This window comes from Suricata suricatta, chromosome 9, assembly GCF_006229205.1.
Source record: "Suricata suricatta isolate VVHF042 chromosome 9, meerkat_22Aug2017_6uvM2_HiC, whole genome shotgun sequence".
In the NCBI taxonomy this organism is placed as follows: Eukaryota; Metazoa; Chordata; class Mammalia; order Carnivora; family Herpestidae; genus Suricata; species Suricata suricatta.
Genome location: NC_043708.1, coordinates 127818810 through 127837725, shown reverse-complemented (window position 1 = coordinate 127837725; position 18916 = coordinate 127818810). Strand labels below are relative to the sequence as shown.

Genomic DNA, 18916 nt, shown 5'->3' with positions numbered 1-18916 from the left:
TATACTCGCTTAGGCACTCCAAGTCAGTCCTACAAGAATGCTTAGTATAGTATTGTTTGCACTAGTTAAAAAAAAAAAAAAAGGAAGGACTTCGGTCCTTCCCTGCGTGTTCGGGTCTACTTAGATGTCAACCAGCATCTTTCTCTCACCCTCTGCTGACACCCGATCGAGCTGATCTCTCCCACCTGTGAACCAATCCCACCCCTGAGTTCAGTTCTGTTTCAACGCTTACCTCCTGGGCCTTGTGTTATATTTATGGCATGCCTGTGGCCCACCGGGGACAGAAGACGGGACCGGAGCAGGATCTGGGACTGATTTACCTTCCTGACCCATCTCCGCATTGTGCCTAGCACTGATCCAGGCCCTGAAGTCAGCCATTTCTGTTTGTGACATGTGAACAGTGTTAGCAGGCCTGACAGTTACGTGGTCAAGAGACCGTGATGGCGTTGAGTACAGGTGGAAGGAAGGACTGTCCCACGTGTGGTCTGGAGTCTACCGTGGTGCAGCGTTTTTAGAGGACCGGTGAATGGGTGTTCATCTCTCTGAACATGCATGGAAGCCTGGGGTGTCTGAAGTGCAGCAGGAAACTCGGCCCATTGATGCTTAACACCTGGATATTCTTTTTTTTCCCCCTTCTAATGTTTTATTTAGTTTTGAGAGAGAGAGAGAGACAGCATGAGAAGGGGAGGGTGAGAGAGAGGGAGACACAGAATTGAAACAGGCTCCAGACTCTGAGCTGTCAGCACAGAGCCCAACACGGGGCTCGAGCCCACGAACCGCGAGATCATGACCTGAGCCAAAGCCAGACGCTCAACCGATTGCGCCCCAACACCTGGATATTCTAAATTAGAGGCTGTGTGTGACCCCATTGGGTCCACCTGGCTGAATTGGTGGCCACCCCAGGACAGAGGCGCTGGTCTGCCCCCGAACCCGCACCCCAGTTTGATTCTTCTTCTAGAGTGCCACACTACCTCTTTCTTTCAAAGAGCTGCATTGTCTCTGAAGCTCCCAGTAGAAAAGAAAAAGGGTGAAGTCCACCCATTCAAGGTGCTGTCTCCTCATGTGTCTAATCCGGGAGTTGCATTCCTGAGCCGCAGACCTCTTTTCAGAACTTGCCTAGTTGAGATGTCACTTCCCTGACAGTGAAGCTCTTAGGCTCAGCGACAAAATCACCATGTGCTTCCCCCCACCCCCGCCCCTTTCTCAAATTTTCCCTAACAATTAACGCCACACTAACTTGACACCCTTTTTCCTTGTTTGGCTTTGTAAACCCTGGTCCCTTTTTCTATTAATTCCAGACATTAATATTTTCTTTCACGCAACTGACGCCATTCACCCGTGAAACCGTTTGAACATTATGTAGCTGTCAGGATGCCTGGGGATTACCCAGTATGCTTTGCCTGTGAGAAAGTGACACCACCGAGGCCTAGTTTTGAGATGTTTATTTTGAGAGCGCGCTGACAGGCATGAAGGCCCGATCCCAGAGTGGCAATTTCATTTAATTAAAGGCCTCTTTTTATTATAGTTCCCCCCCATTTTTTTATATATATATATCAGAATGATTGTTAAAGTCTGACTTGCCAGACGTGTTCCCTTGTACTATAAAAGGGGGTGGCAGCAGATGGCTCACTCACTAGTGAGTGGGCCACTAAATGGCTGTGAATGCCTTTCTTTTTTATTGTCCCGGCCAGGGCCGCCAGTTAACATGACATGTGTTTGTGTGTGCATGTGTGTGTGTGTGTGTGTGTGTGTGTGTGTGTGTGTGTGTCCAAGGTTAAAATAAAGACCGCTGGACTTCTGCCCCTGGGTTGGCAAACTTAAAATGTGAGCGTCAAGTACATATATCTGCATATTTGTGGTTTAATTTCTCGAGCTTCCTGCTAGACATCTTGTGATATTGGAAGGCCCCCACCCCTCTTTCACTACCTTGGTTAATCGGTTAAGAATTCTAAACATCATATATGGTCTTGCTGCAGAGTGACACTTGTCGTGTCAAAGAAAGAAGTTGGGGAAGATTCTGTGTTCATGTTCAGTAATTGCTAATACAGCTGGTGAAGAGACACCCAAAAGAGGAGCGTAAGAGAGTGAAAGGTTAACAATGGGTATTAACGATTTGGTAAATATTTGCTGCAGAGTAGCCGGATTAATTTTGGGCATGATGTTTTTAGACTCTTTAGGCTTGACTTTATCTCAGGAGTTGACCATCGCTGAATATTTCGGGGCCTGTGAGCGGCACCGTCCACGGCCCCCGGGATGCATCCATCAGTGGGTGAAACAGACTGGGTTGTCTATTTCACAGTTAATTATAATATCCTCACTTCTCAGGTTAGGTCTCTGTCCTTCTTGGTGGCTGGCCTTCAGTTATGCCCTCGTTGCTTGCTCACTCCTTTGTGCCTCCTTTATTCATCATTCATGAGGTGTCAGTGCACAAGTGTGTCCCAGATATGATGGTCTACTAGCAGGTGTGCAAGAGGCGTGCACAGCACTGAATTCATGATTTAACATTGACTGGCTTTTTCTTTTCTTTCCTTCTTTCTTTCTTTCCTTTTTTTTTTTCTCTCTCCCCTCAACTGTTCTGAAAGTGTGGAGGAGGGTTTGTCATCGGCCCTTCTTTCTGCTTTGGTTCTAGTGGCTGGAGGGACATTATTCATTCTTTTTGGCATCTGTTTCAAAGCTCCCGGGGAGGAGCTGGGCGGGTCAGGGATATCGGCCCCTGAGGCCAGCTGAGGGTCCGGCTGGTGTGGCATTCAGCAAGGCCAGGGGAGACAATGTCCCCAGCCTCACTGCAGGTGCAGGAGGCAGCGAAGAATGGCAACTTTGTCCATTTAATCTCCGTGCCCCCTCATGCCCCCCGTCTTCGTTCCTGTTGCCCCGTCTTTTGAGCCAGTGGTTCCCGAGATTGATTGATTTATTATGATTTTATGCTAAAGTACAGCGTTCTGTTGAGTCAGCCATCTGGCCAAACGTTTGAAAATGATTTCTTTCCCTTTTCACGGACTCCCTGCCATTCTTGGGAGGGGTGGGGTGCTCCCCAGGACTGCTGATGCTGTGGGCTGGCGCGGGTGGATTTTGTTTCTCGCCTTTTTGTGGGTAGCGTAGCGATGACATACCCAGGGTGAAACAAAACAGAAGAAAGCTCAAGGAACCCGTTGGCATTCCACCACCAAAGGCAAAGGAGAATCAGTCTTTTACCCCAGATCGTTTCGTTTTTCTCTCCTCTCCGCCTCTGGGGCCTTCAATCTCTGTGCAGGGAGACATTTGTTCTGGGTGTGCTCGGTAAAACGCTTGGAGCCAGGGGAGTGTGGAAAGAATCTTTACTTAATGGAGATCCTAAGCATTTACGTATATTTTTAAAACCTGTCTCGCTCTCTCTTTCTTTTTAAAGGCACAAGCGATCCCTATGTGAAATTTAAGCTGAATGGGAAGACGCTGTACAAAAGTAAAGTCATATATAAGAACTTGAATCCAGTATGGGATGAGATAGTTGTACTTCCCATTCAAAGCCTTGATCAAAAGCTCCGTGTGAAGGTAATCACAGATGGCTTTCAAGTCTGCTCTTTTATTACGATCATTGATTTCTCAGCAATCTTTGCCCCCTTAAAAATGCCACATCCCCAAATTCTTTTATCCTTATTCAGCTCTGGGTGAAACGCATTCATTTGTGTGCAAGGGATTATTTATACCCGTTGTTGAAACTGTATGTTTTTTCTCAGATCAGTGGTACATACACCACAGAAAACCAGAGTGAAAATAATATCGCCATTGATTGTGTTTAAGCTTACTGCACGTGGAAGAGTTATGACTGCCGTTGCAGTGGCGAAAAGTAGGAAAGCCGTTCTCATCAGGAATAACTTTATACTTAATAGAGCTTTAAGCTACTGGTTGGAAGCATCAATTGCTCCAACATCTGGGTTCAAACTGCATGAGTTGAGTGCAGGATGCGATTGCTATAGAATATTTAGCAAATTTCTATTTAATTAGCAGATCCGCTCACTGTGGAAAATACTAAATTTTAATGAGAGACCATTCAAACTACAGAGAGCGGTCCATTGTGCATAACATTCTAATGCATAGGAATACTGTCTTAAAAGAGTATTTTGTGCCATTGTTTTGGCTGTGGTAGGCAGAATGGTCAAGTGTGAATAATTTTGATCTCTCCATCAGCTTGACTAAATTCCTCATTGCCTGTACTCTGCAGATTGGGTTTTAGATCTAGAAGACTGAATCTGAAATTCCCAGCCTATTGCATTTATTGATAATTTAATAAACTCAGTTGGTTTACCACATTGATGTGTATTACTGGCCTCTTTCCTCATTGTAGGTATATGATCGGGATTTAACTACATCTGATTTCATGGGTTCTGCATTTGTTATTCTCAGAGATCTTGAGCTTAACAGGTATCGTATTTTTATCTTCTAATTGTTATTAGGAGTTTTAGAGGGAACTCAACATAAGATTAAATGACATTTGTTTAAACCAGATGACCAAAAACAAAATTCTGAATAAATGAAAGAGTGCTTTAAAATGTGAATTTTTCTATGATTTTAGCTTTTAGCTCCCGAACCTAAGAGTCAGACATTAAATCATCCACAGTGTGTTCTGGAATGTGTGTAGGATTTTGAACTGTTAACATTCAGGTTCATTAACCTACCTAACTTAAAAATAAAACAAGTATTTACATTCTATTTGGGCAGTAAGGGGAAAGAATCCATTAGCCAACTGTTCAACTCGGTAATGCCAAACAGTTCCCCTTTCTGAAGAAGGCAGTGTTATTTTTACTGAATTTGGTGCTTTTTAAGTCTCGTGTCTCACCCTTCTATGCAGAGATAGGAGACTTGGACCATAGCTTCCAATACAATTTGAGACTGTTTAGTACCGCCCATAAGCACTAATGTTATTTGTCGCTTTTTGCTTGCAGGACGACGGAGCATATTTTAAAATTGGAAGACCCCAACAGTTTAGAAGAGGACATGGGGGTGATTGTGTTAAATTTGAACCTAGTAGTAAAACAGGGCGATTTCAAGAGACATGTAAGTGTCACCCTTTTGTCCCTTTCAAAATTCTTCACTGCACTTGTCCTTTAATAATTGGGTTACCAGAGAGCAGGCTTTTTTTTGGTAATTATTTTTGGAGGGAAGCAAATCATTGTATTGAGATGTAAAGTGCCGGTCTGTGGGTCTGTGGGTCTGTGGTTATGCGCATCCTTTCCTTTGGAGCCCTGGAAAGAAAATCCCTTAAGGAATAATCTCTGCTTTGGCTAGGGATGTGGATAGTGTTGCTATTATTAAAATGGATATACTGCTTATGGTTCACTTGTAACAGATCATCCAAAATATACTTTTACTAAGTGGGAAGGTTTCCACTGACTGTTTTCTTAGGTACCAGATGACCCAGGCATGATTCAGTTATGCAAAACAGTTCCCGAGATTATTTATTATGTTGTATGTTATTAAGGTGATCGAGTACATATTTGCAGCATTGCAGTTTCTTCTGTTGTTTTGTTTTGTTTAGCTGCCCCATTTTCTGTTGAGAGGAGTTTGGGGAAGATATACATTTTAATATTCTTTGATCTGCTCTTACATGTACATTTCTAGTCAATGCCCTGCCTATTGAAGATCTCTCTAACACCAACAAAGCACTAGATTTTATGACAATATGGCCAGGGCTCTGTTCTTATGAGCAAATATGGGAAAACAAATCATAATCTTATTTTATATTCAGGGATCATACCTTATAATTCCAAGAATTAAAAGAAGAATAAAAGGCATCTTTGATCATGACTTACTTGAAAGCCAACTAAAACACCTACTTGGAAAAGGGCTGAAATGTGTTCCAACTGAAGCATGTTTAGAATCTCGTATGGAAATCTGAAGCCTGTTTATAAATTAGGCCCCTAATAGTGCTTCTTGAATTGAGTCAGTAGGGTCGATGAGGAGAATATTCTTCATTTTGACATCACCTTTGCTTGTAGATGTAATTTATTCTCATGGTGGAAATCATGACTGATTTACTGGGAAACTCACAGAAGATAGCATAAAGCAGTCATGAAGCTATACAGTGATTTTTCAGTTTCTGGAGAGTCCACTACACAGCTGCTATTTTTAATTTGGATTCTTAACTCAACAGTAACTGGGAAAAAACTTGCCATTTATTATTATGTTTTCTAAAAGACACAATACTTTTAAAATTCGAAGCCTCAGTAAAGCTGATGTTTTGGTGTTAGCGTATCTTAAATTGATGTTGAAAATAAACTTTTGTTCAACTCAACCTAATGAAGCTTCTCTCAGCCTTGACGTTATTGCTACTGGATTCATTGTCATGTGCATGGTAGGTGACTGGCCCCTTGAGCTGGATGCCACGTGAAACGAACATACAATGTAAATGACTGTCACCTGCCCCATGATTGAGCCATTGCTGACCGCTACATTCTCCAACTTGTCTTACAGACATAAGTGGGGTTTGTAAAGTGGGGTAACTTCTCATGAAAATAGCTGCCTATTCCTCTATTCCTTTTGTGAATTTTTCTGTAGTATATCAGAGTATGTTTAGCAGTCCTGCTGGCCCTTAAAATATATTTAAATATGGCTCAAATTTGCAGTTTTAAAGTAGTGCCGTTTTAGTTAAAATTTATTTCCAGTGACAGATCTATTAATCCTCAATGCTGCCTGAGGTTGCTTTTGTACAACGTCTCAAAGAGTATGTTTTCAGAGCCCTAAACGTAGCCACACCGTCATCTTACTGAGCTTGGTCCTTTCTCCCTTGGATTCACCACGTCCTTTCTTCAAGAGTTTGCCAGACTGGGTATTTGCTTGTTCGTGTGCTTTCTCATTTCCTTTGTTCTTTGCTTACCTGGCAGAGGTCTAGGGTAAAATATATTTCTTGACTGTGTATTTTATGAGGTATTATAATATAGAAAGCCCTGCCCGCTCTCATTTGTTCTGATCAGTTTTGGTTTTTTTCTGTTTATGTACTTGATCAAAATACACCCAAGCAAGGAATAATCAGTCCTGGGCCGTGTGTGGTCATTCAGCTTATGCATTTTATATTGGGGGCCCCTGTGGATAGAATAGGAATCAGAAAATGTTCATTCTTTTTAAGTGAAAACCCATCCTTATATTGGGAAGAACTAACACGCAAGCCTAGAAAGACAATAGATCATTTGATTGGGAATCATTTTGTTTGTAAATTTCCATCGCGGGCGTCTTTGTCACTTTGGATCCAGCCCGACCACAATCTGCACATGAGCAAAATGTCTGTGAGCCGACCCGCCCATGTGGAGATTTAAGGGTTGTATGTGGGCATGGTACAGTGGGAAGGCTGGTGAACCTGCTGTTTCTTTTTCTTGGCAAAAATAGGATTCTAGTTCAAATTGTGAGCTCCGTCAGCAGACTGCCTGGATTTGAATCCCAGGCTCCACTACTTTCTAGCTTCGAGAAGTTAGGCGATCAGGTCACATTCACAGAATTACTTAACCTCTCGGCTACAATTCCCTCCTGTGTGATACAAGGATGAAAACAGTATTTTACAGGATTGTGAAGACGGAGATTATCAAATGTAGCTTTGGCATAGGGTCGACTGTCCATGCTTGGTAGTTGTTAGGACCATAGAAAGTAGACAGAGATTTTCACTTTCCATTAATTTCCTCACCTATTTTGTGTATCTTTTATGATCATTAAAAACTCAAACACATTATATGTCAGAGGGTCCTAGATAGCTTATAAGGCAGCAATTAATTTTGGTACTTGTTTTGGGTGCCCGTATTTGTCAGGACGGTGCTGGGAAAATAACCAAAGAACTGATTTTAACACCCGGATTGTAGCATCAATAACGCTGCATCACATGCTAAATGTTGACCTCACAGTTTCACTAGGGGACGTTGTTTTTTTAATAAAGAATATTTTTAAGTCATTTCCATGCCACTGTTTCTGGCTGCTGGTCACCAGAATGTAAGTGGATTTCTCCCAAAGACCATTTATTTTCTGGTTTCCAACTTATTGGGAAGATGTATTGTCCAAGTAGATAGGTCATTCGCCTAAAGGTATTTTTTCCTTAAGCATAATAGTCAATGTGGTCTGCTCGATTAGATTCATAATTGCATTGTAATCTCCCAAATTTATCCAACTTTTAACATCCAGTTAGCTGGTTAACCAGCCAGAGTAGAACTTCCCAGCCCTGGACGGTGACAGGGGTAATGAGAGGATTTTGCTAGGAACGAATTTTAATTGTAGATGAAATTCAGCAGCCTTAGCATGACAAATGAGAGATCAAAAGAGAACAGTGGTGATGTTACTTGCTGTTCAGAAAATTTGTTCTTCCCTCCCTCGGTGCTGTATTAGCCTATTTTTCTTAATTGTCCAGCAGCAGCAGCTCAGATATTTTCCCCTATTATTTTGAATATTGAGATTTGATCAGTGGGGGTAAGTGGAATGAAGTTTTTGGTATCAAAAGGTATGGAAACCTAAACACGCACGAACGTTGTCCCTGAACTTCTTAAACAATTTCGTAATAGTATCCAAATAGTTCAAGTAGAAGAAACTCGAGTTTCCAATTTGCTTTTAGAGGTGTAAATACAGAGTTTGAAGGCAATTAAAGACACTCTAAGGATGAACATCCTTCTCATACTAAGAACTGATGGTTTAAATGATTGAGCCATATTCCTATGTCCTTGTCTTTTCATTATTGAATACCATGGGGAAATCCTGTGACCAAAGCACAGAAATGTGATTTTTCTGTTTCTGTTTTCTTGCTCAAACACGTTTCTCTTGTAACCTCAGAACTTGGGTGTTTGTTTGAAGATAGTCTGCACCGTCTAACTAATAACAGAATTGTCATAAATGATTCCATTTCTCTCTTTTGTTTTGCCATTTTTTCACCATTCAATGGACTCAATCCCTAGCGTTGGTCAAATCGGAAGCGGCTGAGTGCCAACAAGGTAAATATAGTTGTTTTCTTCTTTATGTCATTTGGTAAAAAGTTCATGTTTGTTGCAAGCACAAACGATATGTGATTGGTATTAACCAACTTTGATGTGTGACAGCATTCTCTTCCTCTCACTGTTGCTATGAGTAAGAAGGAAATAACCTCCCTTTTAAATTTCGTTTAATAAGGGCAGAGCCAGATGTTTGAACTTACACGTGTTTTAGGGGTGACATTTTATACGTACCAGCCACGTTAGAACGTTACACTTCATTGAGCCTGGATTATTTGGAGTGTGGTACAGTTAGAGTTAGATGGGAACTAGCTTTGGTGTTGTAGGGGCAATGAAATGATTAATTGAGAAGAATAGGTGGTTTCTTTTATATTACTATTATTTTACCATTTATTACCCTTGTTTCTGAGAGCTTCTTGAAAGATTTCTTCATGAAGTACTGGTGATTTTTTTTTTACACTGCTAGTATCTTTTTAAGCAATTATAAAACCACTGTCCCAACATCTAAGAGGTCTACGTGTATCAAGGTAGGAAAGCATTATTAATTTATCTGTTTTTTTATGTTTTTTATTTATTTTTGAGAGACAGTGTGAGCAGGGAGGGTCAGAAAGAGAGACACAGATCTGAAGCAGGCTCCAGGCTCTGAGCTAGCTATCAGCACAGAGCACAACGTGGGGCTCAAACCCATGACCGTGAGATCATAACCTGAGCCGAAGCCAGATGCCCCTAATTTATCTGGTTCTTAAATTAACCCATTGTAATCGAGTGACTGCCAAATTTGGTGTGAACGTAAAAAAAAAAAACCAAAAAAAGTATTTGTTACTTAATTTAGCTCCTCTGCTACTTTAAAAAAATTTATTCATTTATTTATTTAAGGTTTGTTTATTTGAGAGAGACAGAGACAGTGCAAGTAGGGGAGGGGCAGAGAGAGAGAGAGAGAGAGAGCAAGAGAGGATGAGAATCTCAAATAGGCTCCAAGCTGTCGGCATAGAGCCCGATGTGGGGCTCAAACTCATGAAACCATGAGAACATGACCTGAGATGAAATCAACAGTCAATGCCTAACGGACTGAGGGACCCAGGCACCCATCCTCTGCTATTTTTTAAAGAGAAATAACCAACATGGAGGGGGCCATGATGTGTGTGTGTGTGTGTGTGTGTGTATTTGACATATATGTTGACAATCTCTGTGTATACATTTATTTACACACCCACATAAGTGCACAAATCAGATATCAGCTCTAATTCCTAATTTCACTGTGCTTCAGTTGTTCAGTTCTGTGTCAAACAAGGCAATTGAAACAGATTTTGTGAGTTTTTGTAAGAATGTGTCTGTGAAAGACAGAGAGCAAGAGGGAGAGAATTGTCACCTGACTAGCCCTAGTCATTTAGGAAGAATGACAAACTTTCCAAACCTTCCTTTCTAAAATCCAAAGGAGTCAACGCCTGCCTCTTACTCTGATGTAGACCCTTTTTACATTTTGAACACTTTAAATAGAACCATGATAAGTTTTGTGAACCAGTTCATTTGGTTTCCAAGACTCTCTCTTTGTTTTTTTTTTTTAAACAAAATTAAGAGACAGTAAATAATAATGTGAAACTGTCTCAAAAATTCCTCCAACTTTTGTCTTATTCCTTTATAGTCACTAGAGGGTAGAAGAAGATCATTTCTTGCCACAGAGGGGAGCCCAGCTCCTGCTCTGCCGTATTAAGAGCTTCCGTGACCATCGGAGGCAGTAAACTTTCCCAGCATGCTTTGGAGAAGCCTGACAAAGCAGTATTTTCTCGTTTATTGATTCTGCTGCTGCACTAAAATACTGGTACTGTACATCAATAACTATCTTTAGTTAGGGAGCTCCGGTCTGTGGAAGAACACTGGCAGTTTGTGGAAGGACATAAAGGCTAGAAAGAAAAATTGCGAGCTCGGGGAATATTGGAGTCTAGGGGGGACAGGAAAGGTTATGGAAGAATGGCCAAAGGAATGAGGAGGGAGAGAAAAAATGTTGACGGCCTGGATAAAGATATCAAAAATATGAAAGGAACAGAGGATCCTGGAGAGCAGTATTTATATCTGTACTGCAGAGTTGTGTCTTACCACTGAGCTGCTGTGTTCTTTTTTTCCCTTCTATCGTGGTCATTTCTAGAATTTAGACTTCAGTGTGTGGGGCTCAGAGACTTAATAAATGCCCAGATGCCAGGCCTGTGTTTAATAAAACCTTTGATGAATAGAGCTCCTTGAATACCATTCATGATATTCCATGAGAGATGCGGTTTTTATCTTGGTGAAGAACTTTAATTGTCAGGTTACCGTTTCGTAGCGTGGAGATTTCAGGTTTTGGAGAGGAAAGGGAGAGAGCTTCTAATTTCGCTTATGAAATGGAATCACATGGAAAATCTGGAGGTCCTGTGATTAACCCTCTGTAGAAGTAGTTAAAATTCCCCAATCAACCTACCTTGGTATTTTTAAGCTGTCAGCTGCTTTTTGTTAAGATTTCTATATTATAACTAAAAATTAGAGAACAGAGGTTTGACATAGAGAAGATTACTAAACTATGAGTATCTAAACTGTTACCAGTCCTGAGTAATATATGATCTATAAAATGTCGTTAACTTTTTCACCTCAAATCTTATTCTTTTAATGGCTTAACTTTATTTAGACAATTGCTTCTTAAGCCCTGTAAGTTTATAATTTTGCATCCATCCATAGGAACCAAGAATGGCAGACTCTCTTGTAAAGTGTTTTCTTACTACATTGACCTTGACCTTAATGTAGTAAATTTATAGAGATCACCTTTAAAAGTAGGTTCAGATTTCTCCCAAAGCCTCTGTTTACCTTCAGATGACCATTTTAACATGAGAATTGAGAATTTGATTTAATAGGGCCTGAGTCAGATAGCTAGCTCTTTTTAGACACTTATTCTACACAGTCTTGGCTTAGATGTTTCCAAACCTTACTCTCTCTTTCTACTGCAGGTAACACTTAACAGAGATAGAAAATTAACAGCAGTGACTTCTCTAACATCAGTTAGTTTAATGGGGGGAAAACCCTCCCACAAATCTGTAACTATATTCAGAAATCTGCGTGTGTACATCCACACACACGTGCTTTCATTTGGGTCTTTGTAGGTCCTGTGGCTGACCACAGTTCCCCTTTATTTACAGTGTCTTCTACTTTAGACACATTTGTCATGTGATGAGAACCTTGGAGGGTGGGGCCAGGGCGTCTCCGTGCAATTCAGTTTAGAGAAACAGAAAAAAATCCCCCCACCCCACCACAGAAATATATGCGGCCTCACATAAGCAGACTCTGCATCAGTTTCATCCAGTTTGATTGTATCCTAAGGGCACAGGACCCCCGCCCTGCAGGGCTTAGTCCATTTGTAGGGAGAAGCCACGTGGCAGCATGTTAGAGAATGAAGAAGGCCAGTGGCGTCCCTGGTGGCAGGTCAAGGCCATCACACCCACCTGCTCCTTGAAACACAAAACCTGGAGGGGCGACAGCTTTAAGAGGGCTCCTGCCTGCCAGTGTTACCGGGCTGTCCCCTGGCTGTCAGCACCCTGACCTGAGGGTCTTACCCCCTCTCCCCACAACTGCTACTCATATCACCTCCCACGCCTCCCACCGGAAGAAAAAAAGGCGGGGGGGGGGGCTATTTTTGCATAGCCTTTCTTTTGACCACTATTTTATGTAGTCGTGTGTCCGTGATCAGAGGGAAGAGACCTGACCTGTGCCCCTGTGACTTTTTTTTATGTTTGAAATTAGTTGGCCAGTGTGCCAGTTTGGGGCTGTGCTGTGTCATATTCTTCTATCTTTCTTCCTCTCTGTTTTTCCAGAGACTGTACCCACAGGACACGTTTTCTAGTCTCCTGCCAGGTGGCATCCAGCCGCCTCTGTGCAAGGAGAGGACCTGGTAGGAGACTACAGGAGAGTTTCCACGGTCATCTCTCCCTTTTCCTTTGATTTCATGTGGGGTCTTTGACATGGGCTGTACTTTGCACTTGCCTTCAGACGTGCTGTGGTTTCGGCTTCTGCTGGGTGAGCCGGATCCTAGTATTAATACTTCTGGCCTGGCCAGCCCCGGGTTTGCAGAATTTCAGCCCCAAGGGCAGAATCCAGTCCTGTCTGTTTCTGTAAGTCCTGTTGTGACGCAGTGGTTCCCGCCTGTGTAGGCATTGTCTCCGACGGCCAGGGCAGAGGATTGTAGTTGGGACAGAGACCTACCTAACAGCCTGAAGCCTAAATTCTTGCTTTCTGGACCTTGGCAGGGAAGGTTTGTAGCCCCAGGAGGGGTAGGGTTTCGTTTCGTTGCCTGCCTTAGGTGTTCTCAGCGTTGCCTGGCTTGTCTCTCAGCCTTCCCGAACCTGTTCTCTACATGACATTCCCTGCATCTTCAGTCCACAAGTGGTTTTCTTTTCCTGCTGGATTCTGATACAACCTATCGGGGCGAAGCCTTTGCTTATGGCTTTTTGGGGGTACTTTTAGAATGGTCATTGCTTTGTAAATATCATGAATCATATGACAGGGCTTCTGCATGAATTTAGGTTTTACCCTCTCTCCCTCTCTGTCTTCTTTCCCTTTTTTGGCTTTCGATTTTTTTTTTCTTTTTGCTTGATCTGTTTTTTTTTTTTTTTTTACTGTTTATTCATTTGAGAGAGAGAGAGAGAGAGAGAGAGAGAGAGAGAGAGAGAGAGAGAGAACACAAATGGGGGAGGGGAAGAGAGAGAGAGGGAGACACAGAATTCAAAGCAGGCTCCAGGGGCTCTGAACTGTCTTCACAGAACCTGATGCGGGACTTGAACCCACAAACTGCAAGATCATGACCTGAGCCTAAGTCAGATGCTTAACCAACTGAGCCACCCCAGGCACCCCTCTCTCTCTGTTTATGTCTGATATCTAGGACATCTGGAAGGCAGTCTCTAAATTTATATAACTAGCTCTGTCTATTTATCTTTCTAATGCAATCTACCTAACATATCTGTATGTCTTTAACCTAATTTATTTGTCTGTATGTCTGTGTCTGTCTGTCTGTCATCTATTGGGCAGAGGCCCAATGCCAAATATCTTAACCCCAATGCCTCTGCTGCCTTGCGATGAAGTCTAGGCCAGCATAACCCTGGGCAGAATGATCTCTAGGGGCTGTCCCCATTTCTGGGGGCCTCAGTCATGCTCAGGGAAGGCCATGGATCTGTTGGCACTCTCAAACCTTGTATGTGCTCCAGATCAGAAAAACAGAGCCGCTCTTTCCTAAACTTGTCATCAAAATGTGTCCCCTCAGTGACGATAGAATCCACGTCAGCTGAAACCTTCTTACTGAGCACATATTAGACTGGCAGGAATATTTTCCTGAGGATTCAAAGTTGAATGGGACTTGGCCGTTTGGACTGCTGAGTCAGGAGGAGACTTGAGAGAAAGGAGGTAGGGGTATTCCAAGGATGTGGTTGGACCTTTTCCTAGTCTAGCAGGTGGCTGAGGGCTGGAGACAGAGAGAGATTTCAGAGGAAGACTGCAGTGGACCTTAACCAAAGGAGAGGAAGGAAGAAGTGAATTGAAATAGGACAGTATAAAATAATATCCATGATAAGTGCTTCGATATATTTATTATCAGGCTTCAACCAACTGGATTTTCAAAATGGAGCTTCTGGACCAGCAGCATCAGTATCATCTGGAAACTGTTAGAAATGCAAATTTGTGACCCACCCCCCCCACCTCCCTGCCAGTATTTCAGATCTCTTGAATCAGAAACTCTGGGGAAGGTGCCCCGCAATCTTTCTGCAAATCCTTCTGAAGCAGAGTCATGGTTGGGAACTGCTGCTGTGGACTTGGCTTTGACATGGGATGTTGGGAAGAGAAGGAGACAAAGCTAGGCATGTAAGAAGCATAGGCCTTATAGGTGAGCAGGTGGCACTGCCGAGTCTTAGGTAGGACTGGGATTAGGGTGAGGCAAGTGCAGTGGCCTGGGGGACAAAGTATCAGAAGGTGCCCAGGCGCCAGCCCTGCTGTTACAGAAGGCTGACAGTGAGTGGCTTTCTTGGCTCACTGTGTAAGGAGGTATGGTGGTCCTGGATAAGGATACCCTTGACGTATTTTACTTTTTACTTATTATTTTTAAGTTTTTAAATGTGTGTTTATTTTTGAGAGAGAGCACAAGTTGGGGAGAGACAGAGAGAGAGGGAGATACAGAATCTGAAGCAGGCTCCAGGCTCCGAGATCTAGTATGTCAGCCCAGAGCCCAATGCAGGGCTCGAACTCACAAACCATGAAGTCATGACCTGAGCCAAAGTCGGGCGCTTAACCTACTGAGCCACACAGGGTGCCCCACCCTTGAAGTATTTTAAGTGAAGGAGGGACACAGAAATATGGAACAGAAAAGGGGAGGCCAGCAGGGTGACACATGCGAATCCAGAAAAACTAGATTGTGGGTGTTATTACATATGAGCACAACATTTTTAAAAAATAGTTTATTGTCAGATTGGTTTCCATATAACACCCAGTGCTCTTCCCCACAAGTGCCCCCCTCCATTACCACCACCTCCCTTCCCGATCCCACTTCAACCCTCGGTTTGTTTTCGGTATTCAGTAGTTTCTCAAGTTTTGCATCCCTCTCTCACCCCAACTCTCTTTCCCCCTTCTCCCTTCCCCTCCCCCTGGTCCTCCATTAGGTTTCTCCTGTTCTCCTGTTAGACCTATGAGTGAAAACATATGGTATCTGTCCCTCTCTGCCTGACTTATTTCGCTTAGCATGACACCCTCGAGGTCCATCCACTTTGCTACAAATGGCCAGATTTCATTCTTCCTCATTGCCATGTAGTACTCCATTGTGTATATATACCACATCTTCTTGATCCACTCATCAGGTGATGGACATTTAGGCTCTTTCCATGATTTGGCTATTGTTGACAGTGCTGCTATGAACATCGGAGTACATGTGCCCCTATGTGTCAGCACTTCAGTATCCCTTGGATAGATCCCCAGCAGTGCTATTACTGGGTCATAGGGGAGTTCTACCGATAGTTTTTTGAGGAACCTCCACACTGTTTTCCAGAGCGGCTATACCAGTTTACATTCCCACCAACAGTGTAGAAGGGTACCCATTTCTCTACATCTTTGCCAGCATCTATAGTCTCTTGATTTGTTCATTTTAGTCACTCTGACTGGCGATGAGCACAACATTTAACTTTGAGCTTCTTAGAGGTTAGAGCAAAAAAGAAAATCTTTTTGAATCACTTTTTAAAATGTAATTTAATTTAATTTTACTTCATTTTATTTCATTTATTTTATTATTTTAACACTTATTTTAGAGAGAGAGAAAGAGAGAGCACATGAGTGGAGAGAGGGTTGGGGGGGGTAGAGAGAGAGGGAGAGAGAGAGAGAGAGAGAGAGAGAGAGAGAGAGAATCTCAAGCAGACTCCACGTTTAGCCTGGAGGCTGACATGGGACTCAATTTCGAGACCCTGGGATCATGACCTGAGCTGCAGCCAAGAGTCGGGCACTCCGCCAACTGCACCACCCAGTTTATTTCTGAATGATAAGAAGAAATGCATTAGAAACATTTTCTTGGTTCTAAGCCCTAAGAAGTGGGTATTTATAGACTCAATCTTTTTTTAATCTTAATTTCTATTTTTAAGTGCAAAAATGGAGCAATGTTATTTCTTTGCAATGAAAAAATATTAAATCTCCTATAAAACTTTTATAGCTAATGCGTCTGTAAAACCCACCGATTATTCATTATCCTCAGGACTATAATCTAGTTTTCCCATACAAATATAAATCTCAGGGTCCGTGTCCATGTGGGAGATTTAAAAGGCTTTCTTTAGATCTTTAGGCAAAGATTTTCATGTAGTTCTAGGAGAATTTATGTCTACAGGACCCTCTTCGGATGATATAAGAAGCTGCCAAAACGGAGCTTCCCTGGGAGCCTAGTCTGTTGGATGAGCGCATGGACCTTCTCATGTCCTGCTCTCACGCTGTTGACAATGAACTATTGTTTTACGTGTTAAAAATGCTTGGAAGGAATATTTCAGGGAAACCTTTTATAGACCAAATGTTCTCCCATAGATTTTCTTAAGCAATACCTAGCAGAGTTGAATCTTGTTTAATTGTTCATTTTGCTTACAAAGTGAGTTACTACCCGCCCCCCCACCTTTGTTTCCATGGACACGTCCTTTCTCACAGTGACGTAGGGAAACTAATTAATGAGAGTCAAGATAAGACTTATTGGTGGCGTTGGAACACATAGTTTTGGATTCCAGTAACTGAGACGATAGAAAAATACCCACGCGGTATTTGGCCCCTAGTTAGGTATGCCTTCCTAGAAAAATCTTGAAGAAATATTTTTGCACTGCCCTGCTTTTTCATTTCTGTCTCGTAAAAACATTTTTTTTTTTTTTGGGTATTTTGTTATACCCATGAGAGTAGTCTGGATAATGACTTTGCAATATTGGTCAACATAGTCTGTACTGAAGAGTGGGGCAGCTAGCTGTGACGTGGCTTTCGGTGGTGACAGGCCGTGGCCCCAGCTTCTGGTCTGCAGGCGACCCCTTCCAAGCTCCTTCTTAACTCTTAAGCTCCCCGTTATTCTTCCCGGCCCACAGCAGAGAGGAGGCACTTGGCTGACATGCCTGTCATTTCTGGCTTTTCTTTTGCAAGCCGTGCCAAGAGACTGGAGGCCACATTGCCATCTTCCCAGCATCCACTCAGCCCAAATCCTCACATAAAGCGTGTAGCTAAGCTGTAATCCACTTTATAGGTTCCAGGAATGACAACCCATTCTTTGGGTCTAGTCTCTTCCTAGATCAGAAACTTGTGAAGATTCTCCACCTGTTGGGAGTAGATACCTTCAGTCTTGCTCCGGTGCTCCCCCGCTTCCTTCCTTGGCCCCAGGATTGTCATGACCCGGAAGTAAATTGTATCTGCAGCTTTTCCTTTTTCTGAAAGTCAGTATGTTTCAGAGTTAAAAATGACACCTCAGGGGCACCTGAGTGACTCATTTGGTTGAGAGTTCAACTCTTAATCTCTGTTCAGATCATGATCCCAGGGTCATGGGATGGAGCCTTGAGTCATGTTCCACACTGAGCATGGAGCCTGATTCTCTCTCTCTCTCTCTCAAACATAAATAAAAAATAAGTATCATACCTTGTATTCACTGGTAATGACTAACGTGCGTGCTTCAGACGGAAGTCATGATTTCTGTTCGGAAGAGGGGTGTGGATATGGTGGGTTGGGGGCTGAGGAAGAGAGAGAGAGCCCATGAATGAAACAACATAGAAATAGTAAAAGGTTCTGATCCCTTTGGGAGGAAGGAAAAAAATAGCAAAACCCTGAGGTACTATATTTTATCCTTTATGTCGGCTGAGAAATTAGGGTCAGGACCCAGAAACTTTGCTCTATCTCATGGTGTTTGTTTCAGCTAAGGTGGGGTGGGCTTCTCCTTTGATGGGTCATTTCCTTGTCTCCCTTCACATTCCGGGCTGCATTAAGATGACAAATTTCACTTATGGGCTCAGGCACAGACGTGAAACCCTGAGCTATGGAGCTAACAGGGTGAGTGCGGAGGAGTGGATTTATTGTGGGGAGAGAGGGATTGTTCAAAGAACACAGCAGATTTGGGGAGCCCAGCTTAGCATCAGAGCATGAGCAGCATGGCCCAGGCCGTACCCGCCCCTCCCCCAGCAGCTCTGCTCTGAAGCCGTGTCACTTACGTGCCCCAAGACCCAAGATACACGTTAAAGTAATTAAGACACTTCCTTAAAGCACACACACACACACATACTCCAGAACATGTTGCTCATAGCTGTGCAGCTCTATCTGGACATCACCTGAAAGTGAGTTTTGCAGAAAGATCGAGGCTGAAACAAGTAGAATAAAGGCCTTGTGTTCTTTTCTATCTGTGAACTCTGCAATAAATAGCTCACTTTTCCTACCCTGCCTTTAGTAAGGAAAAAAAAAAAATCTTGGACAGCAAAGAGCAAGTCCGTCACATCAAACAT

The 18916-nt window shown here is 42.8% G+C and overlaps 1 protein-coding gene across 5 annotated transcripts in view; it reads left to right on the top strand.

Annotated features, from left to right (window-relative positions):
- The window catches only part of MCTP2 (multiple C2 and transmembrane domain containing 2), a 244352-nt gene that overhangs the window by 87884 nt on the left and 137552 nt on the right, over nt 1–18916 (top strand). For 4 of the 5 annotated variants that reach the window (XM_029952125.1, XM_029952126.1, XM_029952128.1 and 1 more), the window contains 4 exons: nt 3386–3528; nt 4322–4398; nt 4920–5031; nt 8898–8933. In XM_029952125.1, coding sequence (XP_029807985.1) covers nt 3386–3528; nt 4322–4398; nt 4920–5031; nt 8898–8933 — 368 coding nt within the window. The remainder of the gene's footprint in view (nt 1–3385; nt 3529–4321; nt 4399–4919; nt 5032–8897; nt 8934–18916) is intronic. The other variant, XM_029952127.1, reaches the window with a different exon arrangement.